The sequence below is a fragment of the Oncorhynchus kisutch genome, linkage group LG17 (assembly GCF_002021735.2).
Source record: "Oncorhynchus kisutch isolate 150728-3 linkage group LG17, Okis_V2, whole genome shotgun sequence".
Taxonomy (NCBI): domain Eukaryota; kingdom Metazoa; phylum Chordata; class Actinopteri; order Salmoniformes; family Salmonidae; genus Oncorhynchus; species Oncorhynchus kisutch.
Genome location: NC_034190.2, coordinates 67311167 through 67337400, shown reverse-complemented (window position 1 = coordinate 67337400; position 26234 = coordinate 67311167). Strand labels below are relative to the sequence as shown.

At 44.5% G+C, this 26234-nt stretch overlaps 1 protein-coding gene across 5 annotated transcripts in view; it reads right to left on the bottom strand.

Moving 5' to 3' along the window:
* Nucleotides 1-506: 506 nt before the first annotated feature.
* Nucleotides 507-26234, bottom strand: part of LOC109907027 (calmodulin-binding transcription activator 1) — a 642956-nt gene continuing 617228 nt past the window's right edge. For 4 of the 5 annotated variants that reach the window (XM_031794415.1, XM_031794413.1, XM_031794416.1 and 1 more), the window contains 13 exons: nucleotides 19970-20136; nucleotides 19588-19784; nucleotides 19295-19373; nucleotides 18759-19113; nucleotides 18127-18614; nucleotides 17189-17367; nucleotides 15988-16225; nucleotides 15008-15079; nucleotides 14761-14781; nucleotides 14056-14255; nucleotides 13283-13357; nucleotides 11225-11255; nucleotides 507-6731 (listed from right to left, as the gene is read on the bottom strand). In XM_031794415.1, coding sequence (XP_031650275.1) covers nucleotides 6699-6731; nucleotides 11225-11255; nucleotides 13283-13357; nucleotides 14056-14255; nucleotides 14761-14781; nucleotides 15008-15079; nucleotides 15988-16225; nucleotides 17189-17367; nucleotides 18127-18614; nucleotides 18759-19113; nucleotides 19295-19373; nucleotides 19588-19784; nucleotides 19970-20136 — 2135 coding nt within the window. In that variant the 3' untranslated portion in view covers nucleotides 507-6698. The remainder of the gene's footprint in view (nucleotides 6732-11224; nucleotides 11256-13282; nucleotides 13358-14055; nucleotides 14256-14760; nucleotides 14782-15007; nucleotides 15080-15987; nucleotides 16226-17188; nucleotides 17368-18126; nucleotides 18615-18758; nucleotides 19114-19294; nucleotides 19374-19587; nucleotides 19785-19969; nucleotides 20137-26234) is intronic. The other variant, XM_031794414.1, reaches the window with a different exon arrangement.

Genomic DNA, 26234 nt, shown 5'->3' with positions numbered 1-26234 from the left:
AGGTGTTATCAACTAGCCTACCTGGTTAAATAAAGGTGTTATCAACTAGCCTACCTGGTTAAATAAAGGTGTTATCAACTAGCCTACCTGGTTAAATAAAGGTGTTCTCAACTAGCCTACCTGGTTAAATAAAGGTGTTATCAACTAGCCTACCTGGTTAAATAAAGGTGTTATCAACTAGCCTACCTGGATAAATAAAGGTGTTCTCAACTAGCCTACCTGGTTAAATAAAGGTGTTATCAACTAGCCTACCTGGTTAAATAAAGGTGTTATCAACTAGCCTACCTGGTTAAATAAAGGTGAAATAAATACAGAAGTAAAAAACTTACAACAGTGCATGTACAATTTGAACAATTTGAACTTATAGCACTAAACCTATACAGCGTTAATATAGAGCAGCTGGTGGGCAGCAGATTGGCTGTGGGTTATTACAACTAAATGTGACTATAGTCCAGGCATTGATGCACTGGATGATACAGTAGAAGAACAAGGAGGCAAAAACACACTTTGTTAGAGTTTTCTTCATTTTTTATTTTTTTTAATTATTTTACAGCAGAAAGAATATAAAGCATTCAGAAAACATCTTCCATATTTTAAGGGCATTTCAAAACGTTTTGCATGGCTTCAGCAGCTTTTTTTTTTAAACATATCCATCGAGTCAGTGACGCTTGTACATGCACAATTACAAAAATAAAACTCACAAACAAGGAAGAGGGGGAAGAAAAAGTAGAGAAAGCAAAACACAATAGGAGAAACGAAAATAAGGAGTGGGTGAAATAATAGGGGAAGGAAAGAAAGAGAGGGTCACATAACAGGGAAAGACCGAGAGGAAGACAGTTATAGAGGAGAGGAAAATAGCTCTAACACTAGTTCACATGCAAAGTGTCAAGGACCCACGACTTTGTATTAAAGCAGGGCCATTTTTTTCTTCTTGGTTTGGAATTGATGAAAACGTGCAGTTCGGTAAAGGGTGCCATACAATTGCTGTCCATAAACTACTGAATGCTTGTCTTGCAATACTGGCATTTGCATAAGAGTACGTCGACTACATGTGTCCAATCATTTTTATCTTCACTAGGTCTATAGGTCTCCACAAAAGAATGCTTATTGCTCTGTGTCCACAAGTGGAAAAGGTTGTGAGATGGTTTCTGCTCTGTTGTCTTGATGTGCCTACCTTTCAGTAGTGTGAGTGCATTGACAAAGGAAGAGGAGGAGATACCGTCCAGTCCCTCAGGTCAATTAGCAGAGTATAATGAAGGTAATAAAATCCATATGAAGTGCCTGTTATAGCTAACCTGTCATACCATCCAGAAGATGGCCATACCTGAAGGGCTTTTTTTGAAACCGTCCCAAAAGATCTGGTCATCTTCAAGTACCCCAACGTACGTCTCAGGAAGACCTCATCTTCAACTACCCCAACGTACGTCTCAGGAAGACCTCATCTTCAACTACCCCAACGTACGTCTCAGGAAGACCTCATCTTCAACTACCCCAACGTATGTCTCAGGAAGACCTCATCTTCAACTACCCCAACGTACGTCTCAGGAAGACCTCATCTTCAACTACCCCAACGTAAGTCTCAGGAAGACCTCATCTTCAACTACCCCAACGTACGTCTCAGGAAGACCTCATTCAGATGTTACATCATGTCATCATCCATATCTTAACTGAGATGAAATGTTGTATAACTGAGAATAGCTTTATAGACTATTTGAAGCTGTGTGTGATGTTATGACATAACCATAGATTCACACAGCAAGTCCTTGTTTTAATGAGAACCATCAAGCCAGAGGAGGTCAAAGGTTAAAGTGTTACTAGACTCATAAGCATAGTCTATAAAAGAAAGGTAAGCATTTACGTAAGACTTTAAGCCCTAGTGTCCCATAATGCCTACAAATTAATTTGTCAGAGCTGTAGCCAAGACAGAAACAATTGACCATATGGTCAATTGTGATGAGGTTGTCCTAATTATAATTATCTATACTACAATTACTTGTATCCCCTAGTTCTGTTATCGTGCCATTACGTCTCTCTTCAGCTCACCTTACTTACTTGAGAGGAAATGGATGCCAATAATGCATCCAGGATCAGTAGTAATTTGCCTGTTTTATCCAGAAAGCTCTGTATCCTATTTCAATAGTGTGTCCTCTCTCTACACTGAATCACCATCAATGTCCTGCTCCACTTCCTCCTCCCCATTTTGGCACCCTGAGTAAAATACAGAAGGGAGGTGAGCGGTTCTCTAGGACTAGGAGCAGGCTAGGAAAATAACACATGATGAGCTCTCTCTGCTGAACTGTGTACAAGTGAGACTGACTATGCCCTGACATATCTGGATGTGTGCAGTGCAATGTACTGTCGCCTGCGTGTTTGTGTGTGTCTGTGTTGCCTCGTAAAATACTTGCGGTATACTGTTGGTTTGGGAGCACACTATTTTTAGATCCAAATTAATAAAAATGAATAAATGAATTTAAAAAAACTTGCTTCTAGAAAAACTTGCCCTCATGCTACCCCAAGAAACATGGTCAGTAAATACTGCAGATTGATCATAGTTTGTATTTTTAGGATTCTTCTCTGCCTTCCAATCAACCCTCCATCTTTCAGAGTTCTGTGACACGTCATACAAACGTTCTTCGCTTTACAGAACAGTAAGTCTTTTACAAGTCTATCTGACTACCGATTTTAGAAAAATAAGCATGCTTTGGGTGCAGTTCAGTCACCCAGTTAACTATTTTACCCATGCAAGCATAATAAAACCTTCCCGTATTGCCACAGCAGTGCATTAGCTGGCATTCTTACCACTATCTGAATGATGAATGCAAGGCAATAAAACCACAAAAGTTATGGAATGGAATTCTCATGGTTTCAACAGGCAGTTCCAATAGAAAATGAAAAGGCTGAGAATGTTGACAAGACGGAACGCATTGCGTGGGGATACTGAGTTGGTTAAGGGAAGACTGTCACCGGACTGAATTTAGTGATGGTTTTTGGATTGATATATGGTATGATACTTGATATACAGTAGTCCTAAAGAATGATGGATTCAGGTGATCTTTTTCTCTCCAAAGCCATGTTTTTCTCCTTTAGGTACAGTACATCGCATGCTTCCTGACATTGGCTTTGTGCGATCAATCGGGATATGATTAGGCACTTTCTACATAAACACTCTGAAAATAGGTTTACATAGCAAGTCTCTGTGAAATAAACACAACCATACAGAGAAATAAACCCAGCAGTATATAATCATTAAAAACAGAACAGATAACAGGGTCTGAGACGAAATTCAGCAAGTTAAAACAAAACATAATTGTCCAATGGCACCTTGTTTGAATAATGAACGTCATCACTTGAATGCCACCTGGTTGTTTTGATATGAATATAATATATTTCAGCAGAACTGCAGAAACCAGCAGACTATTGTATAGTATATATCATGGACTCACAGATCAAATCAACTGGTATCAATGTTTCTGTTCCCACCACTCACATTTCATTTCATAATCTTTCAAACACGGTCCTCTGGTGCATCTTGTAACATTTACAGGTTTATAGATCCCTCACTTTTGCTCATTGACTTGGCTGTGCTGATCCATAATTGGTCATATGTTTCACTATAATCTATACATCACTGTTTAATTGTGTTATTTTTAGCACCTTAGATTGTTTAAACAAGTGTTCCTCCTGTAAGTAAATTACCAATTTACTTTTACAAAGAATACCAGCCGAGAGACGCTACACATGTACCTCGTTCACTGTGGCCACATTACATTCTGACAAAGAATAATTCTGGTCTGTCCAGACCCTGACAGCCTTAGTCAAGTTAAGCCTCCAGCCCACACTTAGAAAAAAGTATTGTCTTGTGTCAGCAGTTTGATACGTTGATCTAGTCTATTTCAGGGTTTCCCAAACTCGGTCCAAAGCTCAATGATTTTATAATCAAGGCTCAATGATTTAATAATCAAGGCTCAATGATGTCATCACCTGTGCGTTGTCCTATTAAACAAATTATGATTTAATAATCAAAGCTCTATGATTTCTTCACCTGTGTGTTGTCCAATTAAATAAATTATGGTTTAATATATATATTTAATTTATTTAACCTTTATTTAACTAGGCGTGTCAGTTAAGAACAAATTCAGGGGCAGAACGACAGATATTTACCTTGTCAGCTCGGGGATTCCATCTAGCAACCTTTCGGTTACTGGCCCAACGAACTAACCACTAGGCTACCTATTAAACAAATATTAAATCAACCTCAGTTATAAAAATAAAAACAACAGGGCTGAGATTCACATGGACAAGGCTGCCATTTACAATCCTTATATGAACACAATCCATACAAACATGCACACTAACAACGCAATCCCTCTTTCTCATACAGTACTTAAAATGTTACTGACCAGTGATCCCTGTGTATTTGGTGATGATGGCAAAAAGCTTGGGTTGTTCTGACGTGTGATAACAGAAGAGAAATGAGAGACTTAAAAGTTGCTGTAGAAATATTTCTCCCTCTACAATGTGTACCTCTATCTGTGATCCTCTGCCAGTTGGGATGGGACCTTGTGGTCTTTAATGCTAGTGTCTATTTCATTGTATGATTATCTGTTCTGCTAAGATTAACTTCATTCTCTTGTTAAGCAATATAGCATTCACATTACTTGGCACCATTGGCAAAAGATTCTTGGTAGCCCAAAACAAAAATGTAAACATAAACATACTTGTCTTAAGATCATTTTGCAGATTTCTCCTAACTCTAAATACGTTATCTTTTTTAAAAGTTTTTAGCATTTGCAATAATGTCATGCTTTCGCAAAATGTTTATCCCAAGAACAATCAAAATAAAATAAAATACTCTTATAGTGAAATACTTTTAATAATTTTACAGAGCATAGCCACTACTGCTTTTGTTGAGTTTTTTTAACCTTTGTTCATGTTTTTCATGCACATAGCTAATTTTTGTCCCAGGTATTTACACTATATACAAACAATACAACCATACTTCTTAGGCATTCAAACAAAACTATACAAATATTCTGTTTTTGTCTCGTACCTGTTTTTGACCCCTTTTTAATGAATAAAATAATATATTTCTAAAATACAATCCCCTTTGGGTAAATGTTTTTCCCTACCTTCAGCCTTCCTTATATACAGAAACTGCTCAATTGTCAAAAATATGGATTTGTCTAACCCCTTTTTTGGGACTAGCTTAGGGACCCCTCAAAGAATCTCTAAGACGTCAAGGCAATGTATGTGATCTTCCCCTCAAAAGCCCTCACAGGCCCTGAAGTTCATTTAAAATGTATGTGATCTTCCCCTCAAAAGCCCTCACAGGCCCTGAAGTTCATTTAAAATGTATGTGATCTTCCCCTCAAAAGCCCTCACAGGCCCTGAAGTTCATTTAAAAAGAACAACAATAACCTTCATGACTGTAATCATTACAACACAAAAGAGGCAAGTTTTCTTTTCTTTTTAGAATACTGAGGAAACAAATGAAATAAGGCAACAGAAAAAGGAAGATGAGGATGTAGGTATAACCTCAGGAACTAGAGGGTATGACTCTTGGGAGAATAGGTTGGTACATGGGCCACTCAGTTGCATTTGAACATGAAGACAAAAGCAAAACATTGAAATTCAGAGAATACAGACCTATAACTTCCAGCACACAGGTGAAGACTTTCACCCATAGGCATGCATATTTGATCAAATCGACAACACAGAGTTTTGAAGAGACAAGTCAGTTGTAAATCGGTCATGGGCATGAGCACAAAACAGATTCAAGCAAAGAGGAATAGAAAAGAGAATAAAATAATAATATCAAAAATAAGAAGAAGAATTGTAATTCCATTGAATCGCCCTATCCCTTGCCTTACAGTACATAACCCCTCCAAACCTAGATAACAAAAAAAGCCATTGTTTTAATAAGCCCCACCCATTTCTGCTCACACCCCTCCTACATTCATATGTAACCCCACCCCTTTGGACTGACTGGCGGGGTAGAGCACAGCGTAACAGGAAGGGTCATTTTGATCTATTGACCATACTAGTTACCATTCTGAATGTATTCATCTCACTGTCGACAGGGAGTGTATGTGTGCAAATGGATCAATGTATTACCGAGATTTTTTGGTTCATTAAGTTACATTTTTTTCTTCTTCAAATGGAATAATCAGTCACTTAAAAAAATATGAAATACAATTACAGCCAAGTCCCAAATGTGTTTCTGCTTCTGTCATGTTTCCTTCTGTTCTGGCCGGCATCTGCCTCCATCCTTGGCATCTTGTCCTCTTCCTTTGATCCACAGGGACCTTTTCAGACATGTCCAGCATTCCTCTTCCTTTACCGTCTTAAACCTAGACTCCGATACTCCCAAAAAGACAAAACAATCCATGAAAAAGTGCAAAAAATGCCATGAAGCAAATGTTCTGCCCCCCACAGCTTCTTCCCCTTAGTTTCTAATTCTACACTCTCCAACATAAACAACGTCAGAGGGAAAAGATAAAGGTGAAAAATGCTGTTGTTAGAAGTAGAAGTAGAGTCAGCCACGCTGTCGCAGTAGTAATAATAATCGCAGTGTTTTCACTGAACTGTTTTTTTTTCTTCTTCTCTTGAAAAATGTTTTGGGTATAAAGGGACAAAGAAAACAGGAAGAGTCAGGAGGAGAGTGATGTCACATTGTGAGGGGGCTCTTCTGAAGGTTTTCATGTTCCTTGGCCCTTTTCAATTCGTTCACTCTGAAACACAGACAGAGAGACAGAAGTCATTTAAACAGGGGTCTATGACCGCCAACACAGATCACTTCTCACAGGATGATTCTGTACTCTGTCTCAAACCATTCCCGAGAGAGAGACAGATAGGACACCTTTCCCAAGAGAGAGAGACAGATAGGACACCTTTCCCGAGAGAGAGACAGATAGGACACCTTTCCCGAGAGAGAGACAGATAGGACACCTTTCCCGAGAGAGAGACAGATAGGACACCTTTCCCGAGAGAGAGACAGATAGGACACCTTTCCCGAGAGAGAGACAGATAGGACACCTTTCCCGAGAGAGAGACAGATAGGACACCTTTCCCGAGAGAGAGACAGATAGGACACCTTTCCCGAGAGAGAGGCAGATAGGACACCTTTCCCAAGAGAGAGACAGATAGGACACCTTTCCCGAGAGGGAGACAGATAGGACACCTTTCCCGAGAGAGAGACAGATAGGACACCTTTCCCGAGAGAGAGACAGATAGGACACCTTTCCCGAGAGAGAGACAGATAGGACACCTTTCCCAAGAGAGAGACAGATAGGACACCTTTCCCGAGAGAGACAGAGAGATGAAGATCGACATCGCCCTTGTCAACGGGACCTGGTGCTGATTTGGAAAGAAAACATTGATCAATCTTTATTTTAACTGGATCTCATCTAGTCTAAATGATTCTGCTAAATCACTACGTCTTATGGCTCACTGAACCCATTCCTTCAGTACTTGATATTCTAATAGGTCAACTAACTTTGAAACTTGAGAATGGTTCTTAAAGCAGTTGGATTTACTTTTAAACTCTTGAGAATATAATGTGATTGAAAAAAGGTCTCTTGATAATTAAACTCTCCAAAACTAATATCAGGAGAGGAAACAGGAGTCCCTTGACAAGTCCACCAAATATTTGCTGGGCTGAAAGAGACCCTCAAGGTAGGCAGAGATTTACTAATTGGTTTGTATTTGGAATATTGCTATGCACCAAATAAATGACTATATTACTCAAGAATTGTGTGTCAATTAATTTCATCAGTGGAATGTATTATTGTGTCTATCACTAAATGATGAACTACAAACACAATTGAAAATTGAAGGCATTTAATTTGTGAAAGAGGTGAAAATGTATTAAGACTACAATAGTCTAACCAAACTTGTACTGCATTTGTATTGGGAACTGACATTACCTTGGCATTCCACTTGTGAACCATGTCCAAACTGAGCCAGAGCCAAACACTACATTATAGCCCAGCATGTACAATAGACTCAATAGAACTGACTGTAAGTCACTAGCCAATTACTGTTCCATATCATAATTAATAGACACTTGCCCTGTGGTAATTGTACTACTGACTACAACACTGGGATTGGTGTATATTCTCTGACTCCCTTCGGTCTCTATACTGCTTCTGAGAGAGCTTTTTTCCCTCGTAGGTAAACAGGATGAGTGGACAATGAGTGGACAATTTGTGGACAATGCAGTCCATTTGACATGAGTTTATACATGCACAGTGGGGCAAAAAAGTATTTAGTCAGCCACCAATTGTGCAAGTTCTCCCACTTAAAAAGATGAGAGGCCTGTAATTTTCATCATAGGTGCACTTCAACTATGCCAGACAAAATGAGAAAAAAAATCCAGAAAATCACATTGTAGGATTTGTAATGAATTTAATTGCAAATTATGGTGGAAAATAAGTATTTGGTCAATAACAAAAGTTTATCTCAATACTTTGTTATATACCCTTTGTTGGCAATGGCAGAGGTCAAATGTTTTCCGTAAGTCTTCACAAGGTTTTCACACACTGTTGCTGGTATTTTGGCCCATTCCTCCATGCAGATCTCCTCTAGAGAAGTGATGTTTTGGGGCTGTTGCTGGGCAACACGGACTTTCAACTCCCTCCAAAGATTGTCTATGGGGTTGAGATCTGGAGACTGGGGCCACTCCAGGACCTTGAAATGCTTCTTACGAAGCCACTCCTTCGTTGCCCGGGCGGTGTGTTTGGGATCATTGTCATGCTGAAAGACCCATTCACGTTTCATCTTCAATGCCCTTGCTGATGGAAAGAGGTTTTCACTCAAAATCTCACGATACATGGCCCCATTCATTCTTTCCTTTACACGGATCAGTCGTCCTGGTCCCTTTGCAGAAAAACAGCCCCAAAGCATGATGTTTCCACCCCCATGCTTCACAGTAGGCATGCTGATCTTTGGATGCAACTCAGCATTCTTTGTCCTCCAAACACGACGAGTTGAGTTTTTACCAAAAAGTTCTATTTTGGTTTCATCTGACCATATGACATTCTCCCAATCTTCTTCTGGATCATCCAATTTCTCTCCAGCAAACTTCAGACGGGTCTAGACATGTACTGGCTTAAGTAGGGGGACACATCTGGCACTGCAGGATTTGAGTCCCTGGCGGCGTAGTGTGTTACTGATGGTAGGCTTTGTTACTTTGGTCCCAGTTCTCTGCAGGTCATTCACTAGGTCCCCCCGTGTGGTTCTGGGAATTTTGCTCACCGTTCTTGTGATCATTTTGACCCCACGGGGTGAGATCTTGCGTGGAGCCCCAGAATGAGGGAGATTATCAGTGGTCTTGTATGTCTTCCATTTCCTAATAATTGCTCCCACAGTTGATTTCTTCAAACCAAGCTGCTTACCTATTGCAGATTCAGTCTTCCCAGCCTGGTGCAGGTCTACAATTTTGTTTCTGGTGTCCTTTGACAGCTCTTTGGTCTTGGCCATAGTGGAGTTTGGAGTGTGGCTGTTTGAGGTTGTGGACAGGTGTCTTTTATACTGATAACAAGTTCAAACAGGTGCCATTAATACAGGTAGCGAGTGGAGGACAGAGGAGCCTCTTAAAGAAGAAGTTACAGGTCTGTGAGAGCCAGAAATCTTGTTTGTAGGTGACCAAATACTTATTTTCCACCATAATTTGCAATTAAATTCATTACAAATCCTACAATGTGATTTTCTGGATTTTCTTTCCTCATTTTGTCATAGTTGAAGTGTACCTATGATGAAAATTACAGGCCTCTCTCATCTTTTTAAGTTGGAGAACTTGCACAATTGGTGGATGACTAAATACTTTTTTGCCCCACTGTATATAACCCCAATGTCCTTTACCTGGTATCACTGAGCTTAGTAGTGAGCCACCACAGTGCTGTATATGTAGGTTTAGTGTTTTTCACTGTGCTATTTCCTCTTCCTCTCAGTCTGAGATGTTGTTCCCCTGAGGTGTGAATCCATTACTGGTACACCTCCTGCTGTTCTAACTCCCTGGAGGTAGAGGGGACTTCCCATTGTTTGTGTTGTACTGCTAGTGTGACTATGACCTGCATGTGCTATCACATCACTGTAACCCAGATCATGTCAAACATGCATGCTATCACATCTTTATAGTACTATATCTACCTCACCTGCTCTCAGAGCACAGTGACCCATATTCTACAGTATAACATACCCCAACCCGGTCTCAGAGCATTTCCTATTATTCTGTATGTAAATCTGAGACACTCCATTTAGTATGATATGTTACATTTGGTATGGTTACATAAAACAGATGGTAACTTTAGGCAAAAACTATATGGATATGAGTGTCTGCCATTGAGTGTCTGCCATTGTCTCAGAAGATGAACTACAGTGTCTGTGACTCATACAGATGATGAGGCTGATGAGAACTGTCATATAGGTATTTTTGTCAATATGCCCAAAGTCTTTCTGGAAGAGTAGTCAGACAGACACACAGTTTGTACCCATGAGGAATTTCTATAATATTTTCAGTGATGATGCATGTGTATTTGAAGCAGCCCTGAACTAGTGAGAGCTCCCAATGAAATGCCTAGAGGAGCTTTGACATTTTGAGTAAACAAAACCCAAGGGGGGTCATAACCCCCTCTACTGTGTCATGTGGGGCGCAGCTGTTTGAGAGAGAACATCCGTCCCATAGCATGCCTGGGGGTACATTTTAAAGAGCAAGGCCCATAGAGGTGTCACCAGTCATGCAACATAGTAAACATGATGCGAATAGGCATCTTCATAACCACACAAAACAAAACATGTAATAATGAAAATAAAATCATTTCCAGAGGGGAGAAAGAGGTGCCTGTTAAGTGTTACGGTGACATAGTCATTCATAAGCATTGGTTAGTTTAGTAAGAGTAAAGTTACATTTGATCTGAGTTTGAGCTTCTCAGTCAGTCCACCTGTGGCTCCGGTAGGCAGCCTTCATGCAAGCAGGCATCAAGCAACAGTGATGGACAAGATAGAGGGAGGAAGACAGCGAGAGAGAGAGAGGAAGGGAGAGATGGATGGAGAAAAGCGAAAGATAGAGGAAAACGGGGGAGAGAGAAAGAGTGGATGAAGACAACGACCCAGCAGATAAAACTATTGTTAGAGAGAGAGAGAGATAGAGAGAGAGAGGCAGAGATATACAGTGTGGACAGGGAAGAGAGAGAAGCACGAACTGAGTTGCTGAGGCTGCACTCACCCGCTTGAACAGTCTATGGTCCATCAAGGGGCTTCGCATAAACAGCAAAACAATACCAGACAGCTATTAGCACAAGTAGGAACTGTGAGGAAAGGAAGGTGGGCGAGGAGAAGAGTAGGGGGGGCGGGGAGAGGAGGTTAGGGAAGCGAGGAGAGGAGAGTGGGGGGGTGAGGAAGAGAGAGTAGGGGGTGAGGAAAAGAGAGTTGGGGGCGAGGAGAAGAGAGTAGGGGCGAGGAAAAGAGAGTAGGGGCGAGGAAAAGAGAGTAGGGGTGCGAGGAGAAGAGAGTAGTGGGGCGGGGAGAGGAGGTTAGGGGAGCGAGGAGAGGAGAGTGGGGAGGTGAGGAAAAGAGAGTAGGGGGCGAGGAAAAGAGAGTAGGGGGGTGAGGAAAAGAGAGTAGGGGTGAGGAAAAGAGAGTAGGGGTGAGGAAAAGAGAGTAGGGGCGAGGAAAAGAGATTAGGGGTGCGAGGAGAAGAGAGTAGGGGGGCGGGGAGAGGAGGTTAGGGGAGCGAGGAGAGGAGAGTGGGGGGTGAGGAAGAGAGAGTAGGGGGCGAGGAAAAGAGAGTAGGGGCGAGGCAAAGAGAGTTGGGGCGAGGAGAAGAGAGTAGGGGCGAGGAAAAGAGAGTAGGGGCGAGGAAAAGAGAGTAGGTGCGAGAAAAAGAGAATAGGGGCGAGGGAAAGAGAGTAGGGGTGAGGCAAAGGGAGTAGGGGCGAGGAGAAGAGAGTAGGGGCGAGGAAAAGAGAGTAGGGGTGCGAGGAGAAGAGAGTAGTGGGGCGGGGAGAGGAGGTTAGGGGAGCGAGGAGAGGAGAGTGGGGGGGGTGAGGAAAAGAGAGTAGGGGGCGAGGAAAAGAGAGTAGGGGGGTGAGGAAAAGAGAGTAGGGGTGAGGAAAAGAGAGTAGGGGTGAGGAAAAGAGAGTAGGGGCGAGGAAAAGAGAGTAGGGGGGGCGGGGAGAGGAGGTTAGGGGAGCGAGGAGAGGAGAGTGGGGGTGAGAGGGAAAGAGAGTAGGGGGCGAGGAAAAGAGAGTAGGGGGGCGAGGAAAAGAGAGTAGGGGTGAGGAAAAGAGAGTAGGGGTGAGGAAAACAGAGTAGGGGCGAGGAAAAGAGATTAGGGGTGCGAGGAGAAGAGAGTAGGGGGGCGGGGAGAGGAGGTTAGGGGAGCGAGGAGAGGAGAGTGGGGGGGTGAGGAAGAGAGAGTAGGGGGCGAGGAAAAGAGAGTAGGGGTGAGGAAAAGAGAGTTGGGGGCGAGGAGAAGAGAGTAGGGGCGAGAAAAAGAGAGTAGGGACGAGGGAAAGAGAGTAGGGGCGAGGAAAGAGAGTAGGGGTGAGGAAAAGAGAGTAGGGGCGAGGAAAGAGAGTAGGGGCGAGGAAAAGAGAGTAGGGGGCAAGGAAAAGAGAGTAGGGGGTGAGGAAAAGAGAGTAGGGGCGAGGAAAAGAGAGTAGGGGCGAGGAAAAGAGAGTAGGGGGTGAGGAAAAGAGAGTAGGGGGCGAGGAAAAGAAAGTAGGAGGCGAGGAAAGAGAGTAGGGGGGTGGGGAGAAGAGAGTAGGGGGCGAGGAGAAGAGAGTAGGGGGCGAGGAGAAGAGAGTAGGGGGGTGGGGAGAAGAGAGTAGGGGGCGAGGAGAAGAGAGAAGGGGACGAGGAGAAGAGAGGAGGGGAGGGGAGGAGGAGAAAAGAGGAGTGGGCGAGGAGAGGAGAGGGCGAGGAGAGTAGGGGGCAAGAAGAGAGTAGGGGGGCAAGAAGAGAGTAGGGGTGCGAGGAGAAGAGAGTAGGGGGCGAGGAGAGGAGGGGGGTGAGGAGAGGAGAGAGGATAGGATAGGAGGGGGGTCTCTGAAGTGTTGTATATAACCCCCCAACCTTTTGTATCGTCCAAAAAATAAATAAAATAGAGACATGAAAACAGAGAACTTGTCTTATCAGATCTGTGCATACTCATTCTTGCCATCTAACGTGTAGTAAACCCTTCATATATCTAGCAAATCCCTACGCTGAATGGCTGTGTGTTTGTGTGTGAATATAACAAACCTATTTTTTTTAAAGAGTTAGTGTTGTGGGCGGGGCTTACCTGTGGCGGCAGCGGCGTAGAAACCTCATGATCTTTCTGGCAGCCTGATCCTGCCTCTTAGAGAGCAGACTACTTCTACAACACAAAGACAAGAGGGAACACTGGCTTTTTAGAGGGTCCACAGTAAACAAAATACACTGTGGTTGTGTGTAGCTAGTCTAGTTCTCAAATTCAACCATGCTTTTAAACTTTATTTTGGAGATTCTGTATAGCATGGGTACTGTCCTCTCCAATCCTTTTTTAACTAATTGGTCTTTTGACTAATCAGAACAGCTTTGAAATATATTGGGTGTGAAAAGAACTGATGTGAATGGTCAAAAGACCAATTAGTGTACAAAAATATACTAATTGGGCTGTCTGTGTAAACACAGCCGTAGTGTCTTCATCAATATATACACATGTGCACAGTCCTTGTATGTTTAAAATCTAAATCATTTATGCATGAGCACAGGAGGACACCATGACCCTGGGGACTGCAAATGGGACTGCAGTTGATCATCCCTTACAAATGGATTTCCCCAAGGGAAGTCTGCAAGGTCAAGTGGAGAAGAGCATAACTATCCTGTAATGAGCCTCCTGTACGTGTCAGTGTGTGTTGCTGAATGTGTGTGTGTGTGTGTGTGTGTGTCAGTGCATTTAGCTACTTGTGCTGCTGTGTGTCAGTGTGAGTGGTAGCTACTTTGTGTGTGAGTGTGTGTGTGTTGATGTGTGTGTTTAGCTTCCTGGGCGTGTGTTGTGTGCATTCATCAGAGCATGTCACTGTGTATACATACCTGAGTTTGTGTTGCACCAGGGCAGCTGCGGCTCCTTGCCGGTGGAGCCTGAGCCTGCCAAACTCCTTGTAGCCGCGGTAGTACTGCTGGATCAGCACGGCCGCCCGCCTGCTTTGCTGAAACTTCTTCTGCTCCTGGTAGCTGCGGAACTTACTCTGGATAAGAATGGCGGCCTGCGTCATCTTCTTATAAAGTGCATACTGCCACAAAAAGGACCAGAGACAGGAGGATATACAGAGTCAGGAACAGGGGGTTGGGAAGACCCAAACGATGGCCTCAAATGCACACATATATTGTCTGATTCATACTATATGGCCAAACCAAACCAAGCCAAACTAGGCTGACCTGGTTAGGCATTCACTATAGTTGCTGGAACCGTGCTGGAAAGGAAAATAGACTAGCCAACCTAATAGGGTTTATGTCGGCCCTAGAGTGTGAATCAGGCAATATTACTGGACTTAGGAAAGGTGCTGATGTAGGTTATGAGTATCAATATAACCAAGTCAAGTGTGATAATCAAGTGAAGCTAGGTAGCATTGTTGCATCATCTGAGATGGTCAAAAAAACAAGCAAAGTTTGACATGTGTTCTGCCCTCTGGTGGCTTTGAGTCTCTAGTGACTCTTATCAAGGAGTGCCATTTTAAACCCTAAAACTTTTTGACAAAAATAACAATTAAAAAATGAAAGACAGTGAAAAGATGTTACCTTCAAGGCTATCCATGTTAGCTTGTAAACAAAGCAAAGGTGAGATTGTGAATCACAAACAGGCATGAACAAGGATCAGCCTGAGCCTAGAAAAATGGACTAAACTGAATAAAGTGAAACGCTTGTCTAAAAGTCCCTAATTAATGTATTACAATCTGTCCTGGATCTAACCAGTATCTGTAAGGTCATGGAATATGGACAACACATCTCCATGTGTGTTGTAAGGGGCTGCCTGTGCCCAGCTTACCTGTTTGTATTTCTTGTAACAACGCTGAATGACTGCCGCAGCTACTTCCTGTTGCTCTCTGAATGGGCGTCCCTGTGAGAGAGTAGAGTAGGAGAAGTCAGAGGTCAGAGTATTGGAAGTGGTGTAGTAGTCTATTATAGAGGGCCACTGCTCCCTGAGGTCTCTTCCTGGGCCCAGGGCCCTGGTTGTCTGGAGGACAGACAGAGGACCTGGGGTTGAGGACGCTGGGGGAGAGGCTCCATCCTGGGCTGGGAGAGGAGAGAGGTAGCTGGTGGTGCCAGCCCAGTGTTGCTCTCCTCCCCAGTCTCAGCTGGCAGAGGGGTAGAACAGATGACTGTGAACGACAGCGAACAGTTTGAGACGTGGAAAGTCATTAAAGCTAGCTATGGGGGATAGGTAGCAAGGTGAGGAAGTGGGGCAGGTGGGGGCGAAGTGAGGCTGGGCGGGGTGTGTGGAGCTGGTTAAGGACAGGCAGCAGCGGGCACCACACACATTATTTAAAGAGTAAGAGAGAGAGGGAAAGAGAAAGAGAGGGACAGAGAGAGAGAGATTAGAGGGAGCAGGGAAGACGGAGCAGTGCAGTCATTCCTTAATGCAAGGCCATGCTCTGCTCGAAGCAAACTTTGCCCATGCTGAAACCACAGGGACCACATAGTTTGAGTGTGTCTTACTGAGACAGATACAGAGAAAGAAAGATGGGATAACATATGAGGGTTAATTAACCTATTAACATAATCCATTGATGATTACTGGGTGAGCATAGATAGTGTCTTGTGCACTCAGAACACTTGGACACAGACCAGGATGTAGTTTTGTTCACCTTTCCAGATTCAAGGGACCCATTCATAACTTGACATTTCACCTGATAACATTAAGGTCAACACCACATCAAAATAGAGTGGAAGTCCTAATAACGTTGCTGTACATTGTTTTGTACAGCAGGTTTGTTACTGTGTGTGGTACCTCACCCCGGCCTGTACCTTGTACTTGCGGAAGGCAGTTTGGACGAGACGGGCGGCCTCGTACAGCTCCCTCTGCTCGGGGTCGGACAGGGTGAGCTGGGCCAAGTCTCTTTCCACCTTGTTGTTAGAGGCCTGGAGGAACTCGCTCCAGTCGGCCGGGGAGGGCAGGGTGGGCCTCTCCATGGACCCCTCCCTCAGGGGAGACCCCCCTGGGCTGGGGCTGGAGGATGGAGTCAGAGGATCACTGTACAGAGATCTGGAAGGGGAGAGAGCCAGGGAGGAGCAGGGGATGGTGACAGTTTAAAAAGTAGTCAGCTAAGTGTTGTTATCTGAAGATATATACTGAACAAAAATATAAAATGCAACATGCAACAATTTCTAAGATTTTACTGAGAATACATTAATTAGGCCCTAATCTATGGATTTCACATGACTGGGAAGAGGTACAGCCACCCACTGGGGAGCCAGGCCTTGCCAATCAGAATAAGTTTCCCCCCAAAAAAGGGCTTTATTACAGACAGAAATACTCCTCAGCATTTGGAGGTCTTGAGGTAGCGTGGTTACACGTGGTCTGCGGTTGTGAGGCCAGTTTGACGTATTGCCAAATTCTCTAAAACGACGTTGGAGGCAGCTTACGGCAGAGAAAGGAAAAGAAAATGATCTGGCAACAGCTCTGGTGAACATTCCTGCAGTCAGCATGCCAATTGCACGCTCCCTCAAAACTTGAGACATCTGTGGCATTGTGTTGTGTGACAAAACTGCACATTTTAAAGTGGCCTTCTATTGTTCCCAGCACAAGGTGCACCTGTGTAATGATCATGCTGTTTAATCATTTTCTTGCCAGGTGCCAGGTGGATGGATTATCTTGGCAAATGAGATATGCTCACTAACAGAGATGTACAAATTTGTGCTCAAAATTTGAGAGAAATAAGCTTTTTGTGCATAAGGAACATTTCTGGGATTTTTTATTTCAGCTCATGAAACATGGGACACACTTTACATGTTGCATTTATATTTCTGTTCAGTGTAGTTCCAATAGACTACTGCTATGTCAAGCACAGAAAATATTTTGTAAAACATTTAGGGTCAGATTCCCAGATCAGAATTAAGCCTACAAATTCTCCGTTGCACATTAGACATGGTATAAGCTTAATTTGCGTACAGGAAACCAGACCTAGATCACATTCAGTCCAGAGTGCGTCTCTGTTGTGTTGCTCACCGTAGCTGTATGATGCTAGGAAGCTGCTCCACGTCTCCGAGGTAACTGGCCAACCAGCTCATGGTGTTGCTGACCCCAGCACTGTCCAGGGGCACTCCATCCAGGGCCACAAAGTCCTCCCTCTTGATTCTCTCTGGGGTCGCCTCAATGATATGCTCTGCCAGAGTCATCATGTTGTCCTGCAGGGGGAGAATCACCCAGGATTGAGTATACTATAGATCACACACTTAGCACATTGTCATGTCATTGCCTATTTTCTTGTAAACTCTGCTTTTTGGTTATTGTGCAACATTCTTATTTTCATTGTCTGAGATGTTTCCACATTATGAGTGTTGAGTGTGAGAATTCAATGAACATTAAACATGATCCATGTCAAGACAATGACGTTTAGAATGATTATGATCATAACGATCACAATAATTGTTATTGTTATTGCTGTGCTGTCCTCCCCCTCATCTCCCAGGCTCAGCCTCAGTAGCAGTGTGACTGTGATGGATGTGAGAGCCGATCAATGGATGGAGTTTATTATGTGGTGATGGAGGTCCACGCACTGCCAGGGAGGCCTAGGTTCTGTGTGTGTGTGTGTGTGTGTGTGTGTGTTGACTTCACACGTCAGGGCGTCCAGTGGCATGGCCCAACAGAGCTGCAGGTGGTCACTTTCAATCTTCTTGTCATGTTCATTAACTGACAGTCGGGATTGATAGACTTGATGTTACAACTATGACATGCTACAGATATGGTGGTCTGGTAAACTAGTGTGAATGTAAGTGCAATGAGCAGGCGGATGAACAGGGTTGGCAGTGGAGTGAGTGGTAAACAGTAGAGTAACAGTCTTCACTAAAGACATGGTAAAAAGTACAGTAACTATCTCTAGCAAACGTATGATAAAGAGTAGACTTGAATAAAGAGACAGTGGAGAGTAGGGTGAGTTTACTGACCTGCAGGTCGTCCATCTGCGTCATACAGTCCTGGTTCTCCAGGTGTTCTCTGTAGGAAAACAGCTCAGTGTCCACCATCTCTCTCTCAGCCATCACCAGCATGTTCCCCAGCTGTTCCCTCTGTCTCAGCCTGCTAGCCAGCTTCTCCTTCCCCAGGCTGCTGCCCCCAGAGTCCCCTGAACCCTTTCTGCCTAAGCCCCTGCTGGAGAAACCCTCTCTAGAGCTCCACTTGGCTACACCTGCTCCTCCAGAGCTTCCCCCACACGAGAGCCTTTTGTCTGGGCTGAGGCCCTCAGGGGACGGGCTCTTGGTGCTGAAGGACAGCTTGTGGAGCTGCTGTTGCTCCAGGCTCAGCGGGACAGACATGGCCTTGTCGGGTCTGGCCTGGAACAGCTCCGGGTTGGGCTTGTGTTTCTTGGCCAAGGGAAGGTCTCGCTGGCACTCACTGCTGTAGTAGTTGGAGGGCTCGGATCTCGGCCTTCTCAAGTCTGCAGAAGGGTTACAAGATACTATTTTAGAGCCATTTAAGCAAACTGTATCAACACAACTTTGTTGTCTAAAGGTATTTTCCATTGCCCCTTTCCCCCACTGATACCAGTGTGGGGCCTCCCTCTCCTTCAGTCTGCATTGACCTGGGTTGAGGTTGGTGGAGGTGGTGGAGGTAGTGGTGGTTGTGGCGGTGCCGCCTTTCTTTCCGCCGGGCGCCATCACGCCGTCGCTGGCCCATGTGACCATCCAGCTGTCTGAGGTGGGAGCATCGTGGGGGGTGGGGGAGAAGGACATGCGCGTGGTGGGGGGCAGAGGTGCAGGGGGCTGCTGTTCCTCTCTCTGCAGCTGCTCCAGACACTCGGCCAGCTTGGTGTGGCCGCGGGAGCGGGCGATGGACAGGGGCAGGCGTCCCAGAGAGTCAGGGATGGCCAGGGCCCGTCGGTCCCACTTATACAGGACCACTGCCGCTTCCAGGTGACCCAGGGCACACGCCCACATCTACAGAGTACACAGCAGGGGCACAGGTCAGAGGTAGCAGGTCAATGGACACCGAGGGATGGCTCTAGAAACTTTACATTCTTGGAAAAGTTCAACTTCCAAGTGAATTCTTTATGAAAAACATTATGGGAGGCTTTATGGAAGACCCCTGCAGTGCTTTCATGAGATAAAGCTATCTTACCAGAGGGGTGCAGGAGAAGTGGTCCACATTGAGTGGGTCCACCTCCAGCTCCAGGTCAATGCTGTCTGCATGCTTGGTGCTGGTGGGGGATAGAGAAGAACACTGTTAGACTCTTAGACTAAACTCTGGATAAAATAGATAGATTTGTGCTTTATTGACAACTTTTTAATACATTATTTTCTGGTCCTAAACTAGTTCCATAATAGATATTCCTAGGTCCTAGGGTCTCTCTGTACGGTATATTAACATTACATTACACCAGTCAATAAGAGGCTTCTGAAGTTCTCACTCACCGCCACTTGATGAGTGTCTGGATGAGGGTGGCGTAGCCCTGCCCAGCGGCCAGGTGAAGCAGGGTCATGCCCCTGAAGGTCTTGGAGTGGATCAGGTGTTTGGACTTGGCCCAGCAGGCCCGGTTCATCATCTTCTCACACACCACCACCACACGGCTCTCAAAGCTGCTGCCCGCCTGACCCTGCCCTGACACACACTGACAACACACATAAACACAACAAGTGTTACATTCAAATACAATGCCAACAGTTTACAACACCTGACTTCTCAAACAGAAATACAGAGTATGTTTTTTCCATGTAATCCTCTGTAAGCCAAATATCTACCAAATACAGTACATCAAATTAAATAGCACATTTCCTATAGTATGATGTACCTTACCTGTGTCTGGCTGTTGTTACCACCACTACCTCCTCCTCCTCCACCTCCTGCTCCTCCTCCTGCTCCTGCACTTCCTCCGCTGCCCTGCTGGTGATGGGAGGCCATCTCTGCCATCCGTCTCTCCATCTGCTCCAGGCGCTCCAGGATGGACATTCTGAACTGGTTATCTGCAACATAGGCACATAACACAAGTCAGCATCCATAGACCTACAGTATAATATATGGTCAACAGTGACACCCAGTTATTACTGTGCATGGTACCTATAAAGGCATCTGTAGAAATCGGAAGAACTTTGCAACACAGGCACATACACACACACGTCAGCACCTATTAGTGATCCTGGTTAGTCCTACTAGTGTCTTATGCTACTTATGAAGGCATATAGACAGTATCTGAAACCCAGGCACATACACTGAGTGTACAAACACACAGGTCTGCAAACCAGTGTCCACTACAGTGTCATATTGCATACAAGCTGAACATGTAGGCATTTACACAGAATCAAGCCTATGAGTAAGCACATTACATACAGTATAAGATTGAGTACTGTCCAACCGCACAACATGTCTAACCACAAACCATGTCTAACCACACACCATGTCCAACCACACACCATGTCCAACCACACAACATGTCTAAACACACAACATGTTTAACCACACAGCATGTCCAACCACATAACATGTCTAATCACACACCATGTCCAACCACACACCATGTCCAACCACACAACATGTCTAAACGCACAACATGTTTAACCACACAGCATGTCCAACCACATAACATGTCTAATCACACACCATGTCCAACCGCACAACATGTCTAACCACACACCATGTCCAACCACACAACATGTCTAACCAAACACCATATCCAACCACGCAACATTTCTAACCACACACCATATCCAACCACACAACATGTCTAACCAGACATGTCCAACCACACACCATGTCTAACCACACACCATGTCTAACCACACACCATATCCAACCACACAACATGTCTAACCACACATGTCCAACCACACACCATGTCTAACCACACACCATGTCTAACCACACATGTCCAACCACACAACATGTCTAACCACACACCATGTCCAACCACAAAACATGTCTAACCACACAACATGTCTAACCACACACCATGTCTAACCACACACCATGTCCAACCACACACCATGTCCAACCACACAACATGTTCAACCACACACCATGTCTAACCACACACCATGTCTAGCCACACACCATGTCTAACCAAACACCATGTCTAACCACACAACATGTCTAACCACACATGTCCAACCACACACTATGTTCAACCACACACCATGTCTAACCACACACCATGTCTAACCACATATGTTCAACCACACACCATGTCCAACCATACAACATGTCTAACCACACACCACGTTCAACCACACACCATGTCTAACCACACACCATGTCCAACCACACACCATGTCTAACCACACACCATGTCTAACCACACACCATGTCCAACCACACAACATGTCTAACCACACATGTTAAACCACACACCATGTTCAACCACACACCATGTCCAACCATACAACATGTCTAACCACACACCATGTTCAACCACACACAATGTTCAACCACACACCATGTCTAACCACACACCATGTCCAACCACACACCATGTCTAACCACACACCATGTCTAACCACACACCATGGCCAACCACACAACATGTCTAACCACACATGTTAAACCACACACCATGTTAAACCACGCAACATGTCTAACCACACAACATGTCCAACCACACACCATGTCTAACCACACAACATGTTTAACCACACAACATGTCTAATGTCTAACCACACAACATGTCTAACCACACACCATGTCCAACCACACACCATGTCTAACCACAAAACATGTTTAACCACATACCATGTCCAACCACACAACATGTCTAATCACACACCATGTCCAACCGCACAACATGTCTAACCACACACCATGTCCAACCACACACAGTGTTAAACCACACAACATGTCTAACCACACAACATGTCCAACCACACACCATGTCTAACCACACACCATGTCCAACCACACACCATGTCTTACCACACACCATGTCTAACCACAAATGTCCAACCACAAAACATGTCTAACCACACACCATGTCCAACCACACAGCATGTCTAACCACACAACATGTCTAACCACACACCATGTCTAACCACACACCATGTCCAACCACACACCATGGCTAACCACACACCATGTTCACCACACAACATGTCTAACCAAACACCATGTCCAACCACACAACATGTCTAACCACACACCATGTTCAACCACACACCATGTCTAACCACACACCATGTTCAACCACACACCATGTCCAACCACACACCATGTCTAACCACACACCATGTCTAACCACACACCATGTCTAACCACACAACATGTCTAACCACACATGTTCAACCACACACTATGTCCAACCACACAACATGTCTAACCACACACCATATATAACCACACATCATGTCTAACCACACAACATGTCTAACCACATATGTTCAACCACACACCATGTCCAACCATACAACATGTCTAACCACACACCATGTTCAACCACACACAATGTTCAACCACACACCATGTCTAACCACACACCATGTTCAACCACACACCATGTCGAACCACACACCATGTCCAACCACACACCATGTCTAACCACACACCATGTCTAACCACACACCATGTCCAACCACACAACATGTCTAACCACACATGTTAAACCACACACCATGTTAAACCACACAACATGTCTAACCACACAACTTGTCCAACCACACACCATGTCTAACCACACAACATGTTTAACCACACAACATGTCTAACCACACATGTTCAACCACACACTATGTTCAACCACCCACCATGTCCAACCATACAACATGTCTAACCACACACCATGTTCAACCACACACAATGTTCAACCACACACCATGTCTAACCACACACCATGTTCAACCACACACCATGTCGAACCACACACCATGTCCAACCACACACCATGTCTAACCACACACCATGTCTAACCACACACCATGTCCAACCACACAACATGTCTAACCACACATGTTAAACCACACACCATGTCTAACCACACAACATGTCTAACCACACATGTTCAACCACACACTATGTTCAACCACACACCATGTCTAACCACACACCATGTCCAACCACACACCATGTCTAACCACACACCATGTCTAACCACACACCATGTCTAACCACACAACATGTCTAACCACACATGTTCAACCACACACTATGTTCAACCACACACCATGTCTAACCACACACCATGTCCAACCACACACCATGTCTAACCACACACCATGTCTAACCACACAACATGTCTAACCACACACCATGTCTAACCACACACCATGTCCAACCACACAACATGTCTAACCACACACCATATCCAACCACACAACATGTCTAACCACACATGTCCAACCACACACCATGTCCAACCACACAACATGTCTAACCACACACCATGTCTAACCACACACCATGTCCAACCACACACCATGTCTAACCACACAACATGTCTAACCACACACCATGTCTAACCACACACCATGTCTAACCACACAATATGTCTAACCACACACTATGTTCAACCACACACCATGTCTAACCACACACCATGTCTAACCACACACCATGTCTAACAACACAACATGTCTAACCACACGTTTAACCACACACTATGTTCAAGCACACACCATGTCTAACCACACACCATGTCCAACCACACAACATGTCTAACCACACATGTTCAACCACACACCATGTTAAACCACACAACATGTCTAACCTCACAACATGTCCAACACACACCATGGCTAACCACACACCATGTCCAACCACACACCATGTCTAACCACACACCATGTCCAACCACACAACATGTCTAACCACACATGTTCAACCACACACCATGTTAAACCACACAACATGTCTAACCTCACAACATGTCCAACACACACCATGGCTAACCACACACCATGTCCAACCACACACCATGTCTAACCACACACCATGTCCAACCACACACCATGTCTAACCACACACCATGTCTAACCACACAACATGTCTAACCACACAACATGTCCAACCACACATGTTCAACCACACACCATGTCCAACCACACAACATGTCTAACCACACACCATATCCCACCACACAACATTTCTAACCACACGCCATATCCAACCACACAACATGTCTAACCAGACATGTCCAACCACACACCATGTCTAACCACACACCATGTCTAACCACACACCATATCCAACCACACAACATGTCTAACCACACATGTCCAACCACACACCATGTCTAACCACACACCATGTCCAACCACATACCATGCACAACTACACACCATGTCTAACCAGACACCATGTCTAACCACACACCATGCACAACCACACACCATGTCTAACCACACACCATGTCTAACCACACAACATGTCCAACCACACACCATGTCCAACCACACACCATGTCCAACCACACAACATGTATAACCACAAATGTTCAACCACACACCATGTCCAACCACACAACATGTCTAACCACACACCATATTCAACCACACAACATGTCTAACCTCACAACATGTCCAACACACACCATGGCTAACCACACACCATGTCCAACCACACACCATGTCTAACCACACACCATGTCTAACCACACAACATGTCTAACCACACAACATGTCCAACCACACATGTTCAACCACACACCATGTCCAACCACACAACATGTCTAACCACACACCATATCCCACCACACAACATTTCTAACCACACGCCATATCCAACCACACAACATGTCTAACCAGACATGTCCAACCACACACCATGTCTAACCACACACCATGTCTAACCACACACCATATCCAACCACACAACATGTCTAACCACACATGTCCAACCACACACCATGTCTAACCACACACCATGTCCAACCACATACCATGCACAACTACACACCATGTCTAACCAGACACCATGTCTAACCACACACGATGCACAACCACACACCATGTCTAACCACACACCATGTCTAACCACACAACATGTCCAACCACACACCATGTCCAACCACACACCATGTCCAACCACACAACATGTATAACCACAAATGTTCAACCACACACCATGTCCAACCACACAACATGTCTAACCACACACCATATTCAACCACACAACATGTCTAACCAGACATGTCCAACCACACACCATGTCTAACCACACACCATGTCTAATCACACATGTCCAACCACACACCATGTCTAACCACACACCATGTCCAACCACACAACATGTCTAACCACACATGTTCAACCACACACCATGTTAAACCACACAACATGTCTAACCTCACAACATGTCCAACACACACCATGGCTAACCACACACCATGTCCAACCACACACCATGTCTAACCACACACCATGTCTAACCACACACCATGTCTAACCACACACCATGTCCAACCACACACCATGTCTAACCACACAACATATACACCACTCTTGTTCCATGATATGCTCTAAGCTCATCTTCATCTATCTCTCATCATCTATGAAAATAAATGTCATCTGAGCCTAATCATTATTAATCACAAGTACAGGGATAACAATAACATCAATTATTAACTACATCACAACAATTGCCTTTAGTAAAATAACATTTAAGGCCCATCAATCACCCACTAATGGCTACATGCACAGTAACTCAGTCATTTTTAAAAGCCTCTCATCCTACAGTACTCTGTCATCACAGACTAATTTGAAATGGATGATTGACCAGAGAGTGGATGGTGTCCACCCCTACACACACACACACACACACACACACACACACACACACACACACACACACACACACACACACACACACACACACACACACACACACACACACACACACACACACACACACACACACACTCTCTCTGAGGGGAGTCTGCAGATGAACCCTCACTCCTACTGATGAACCAACTAGTATATTATGACCAAGATTTCTCATTCCTGTGTGTTCTGCCCCAAAACATTCCATTGGCTTATATGGTAGGAGGGCTGAGAGTCACTGGACTAAATCAATCAACAAGCACCAGTCCATAGTCCTTCGCATGCCTACAATGTATTTTATGCTTGAAGCCACAGAAGTTAAATCT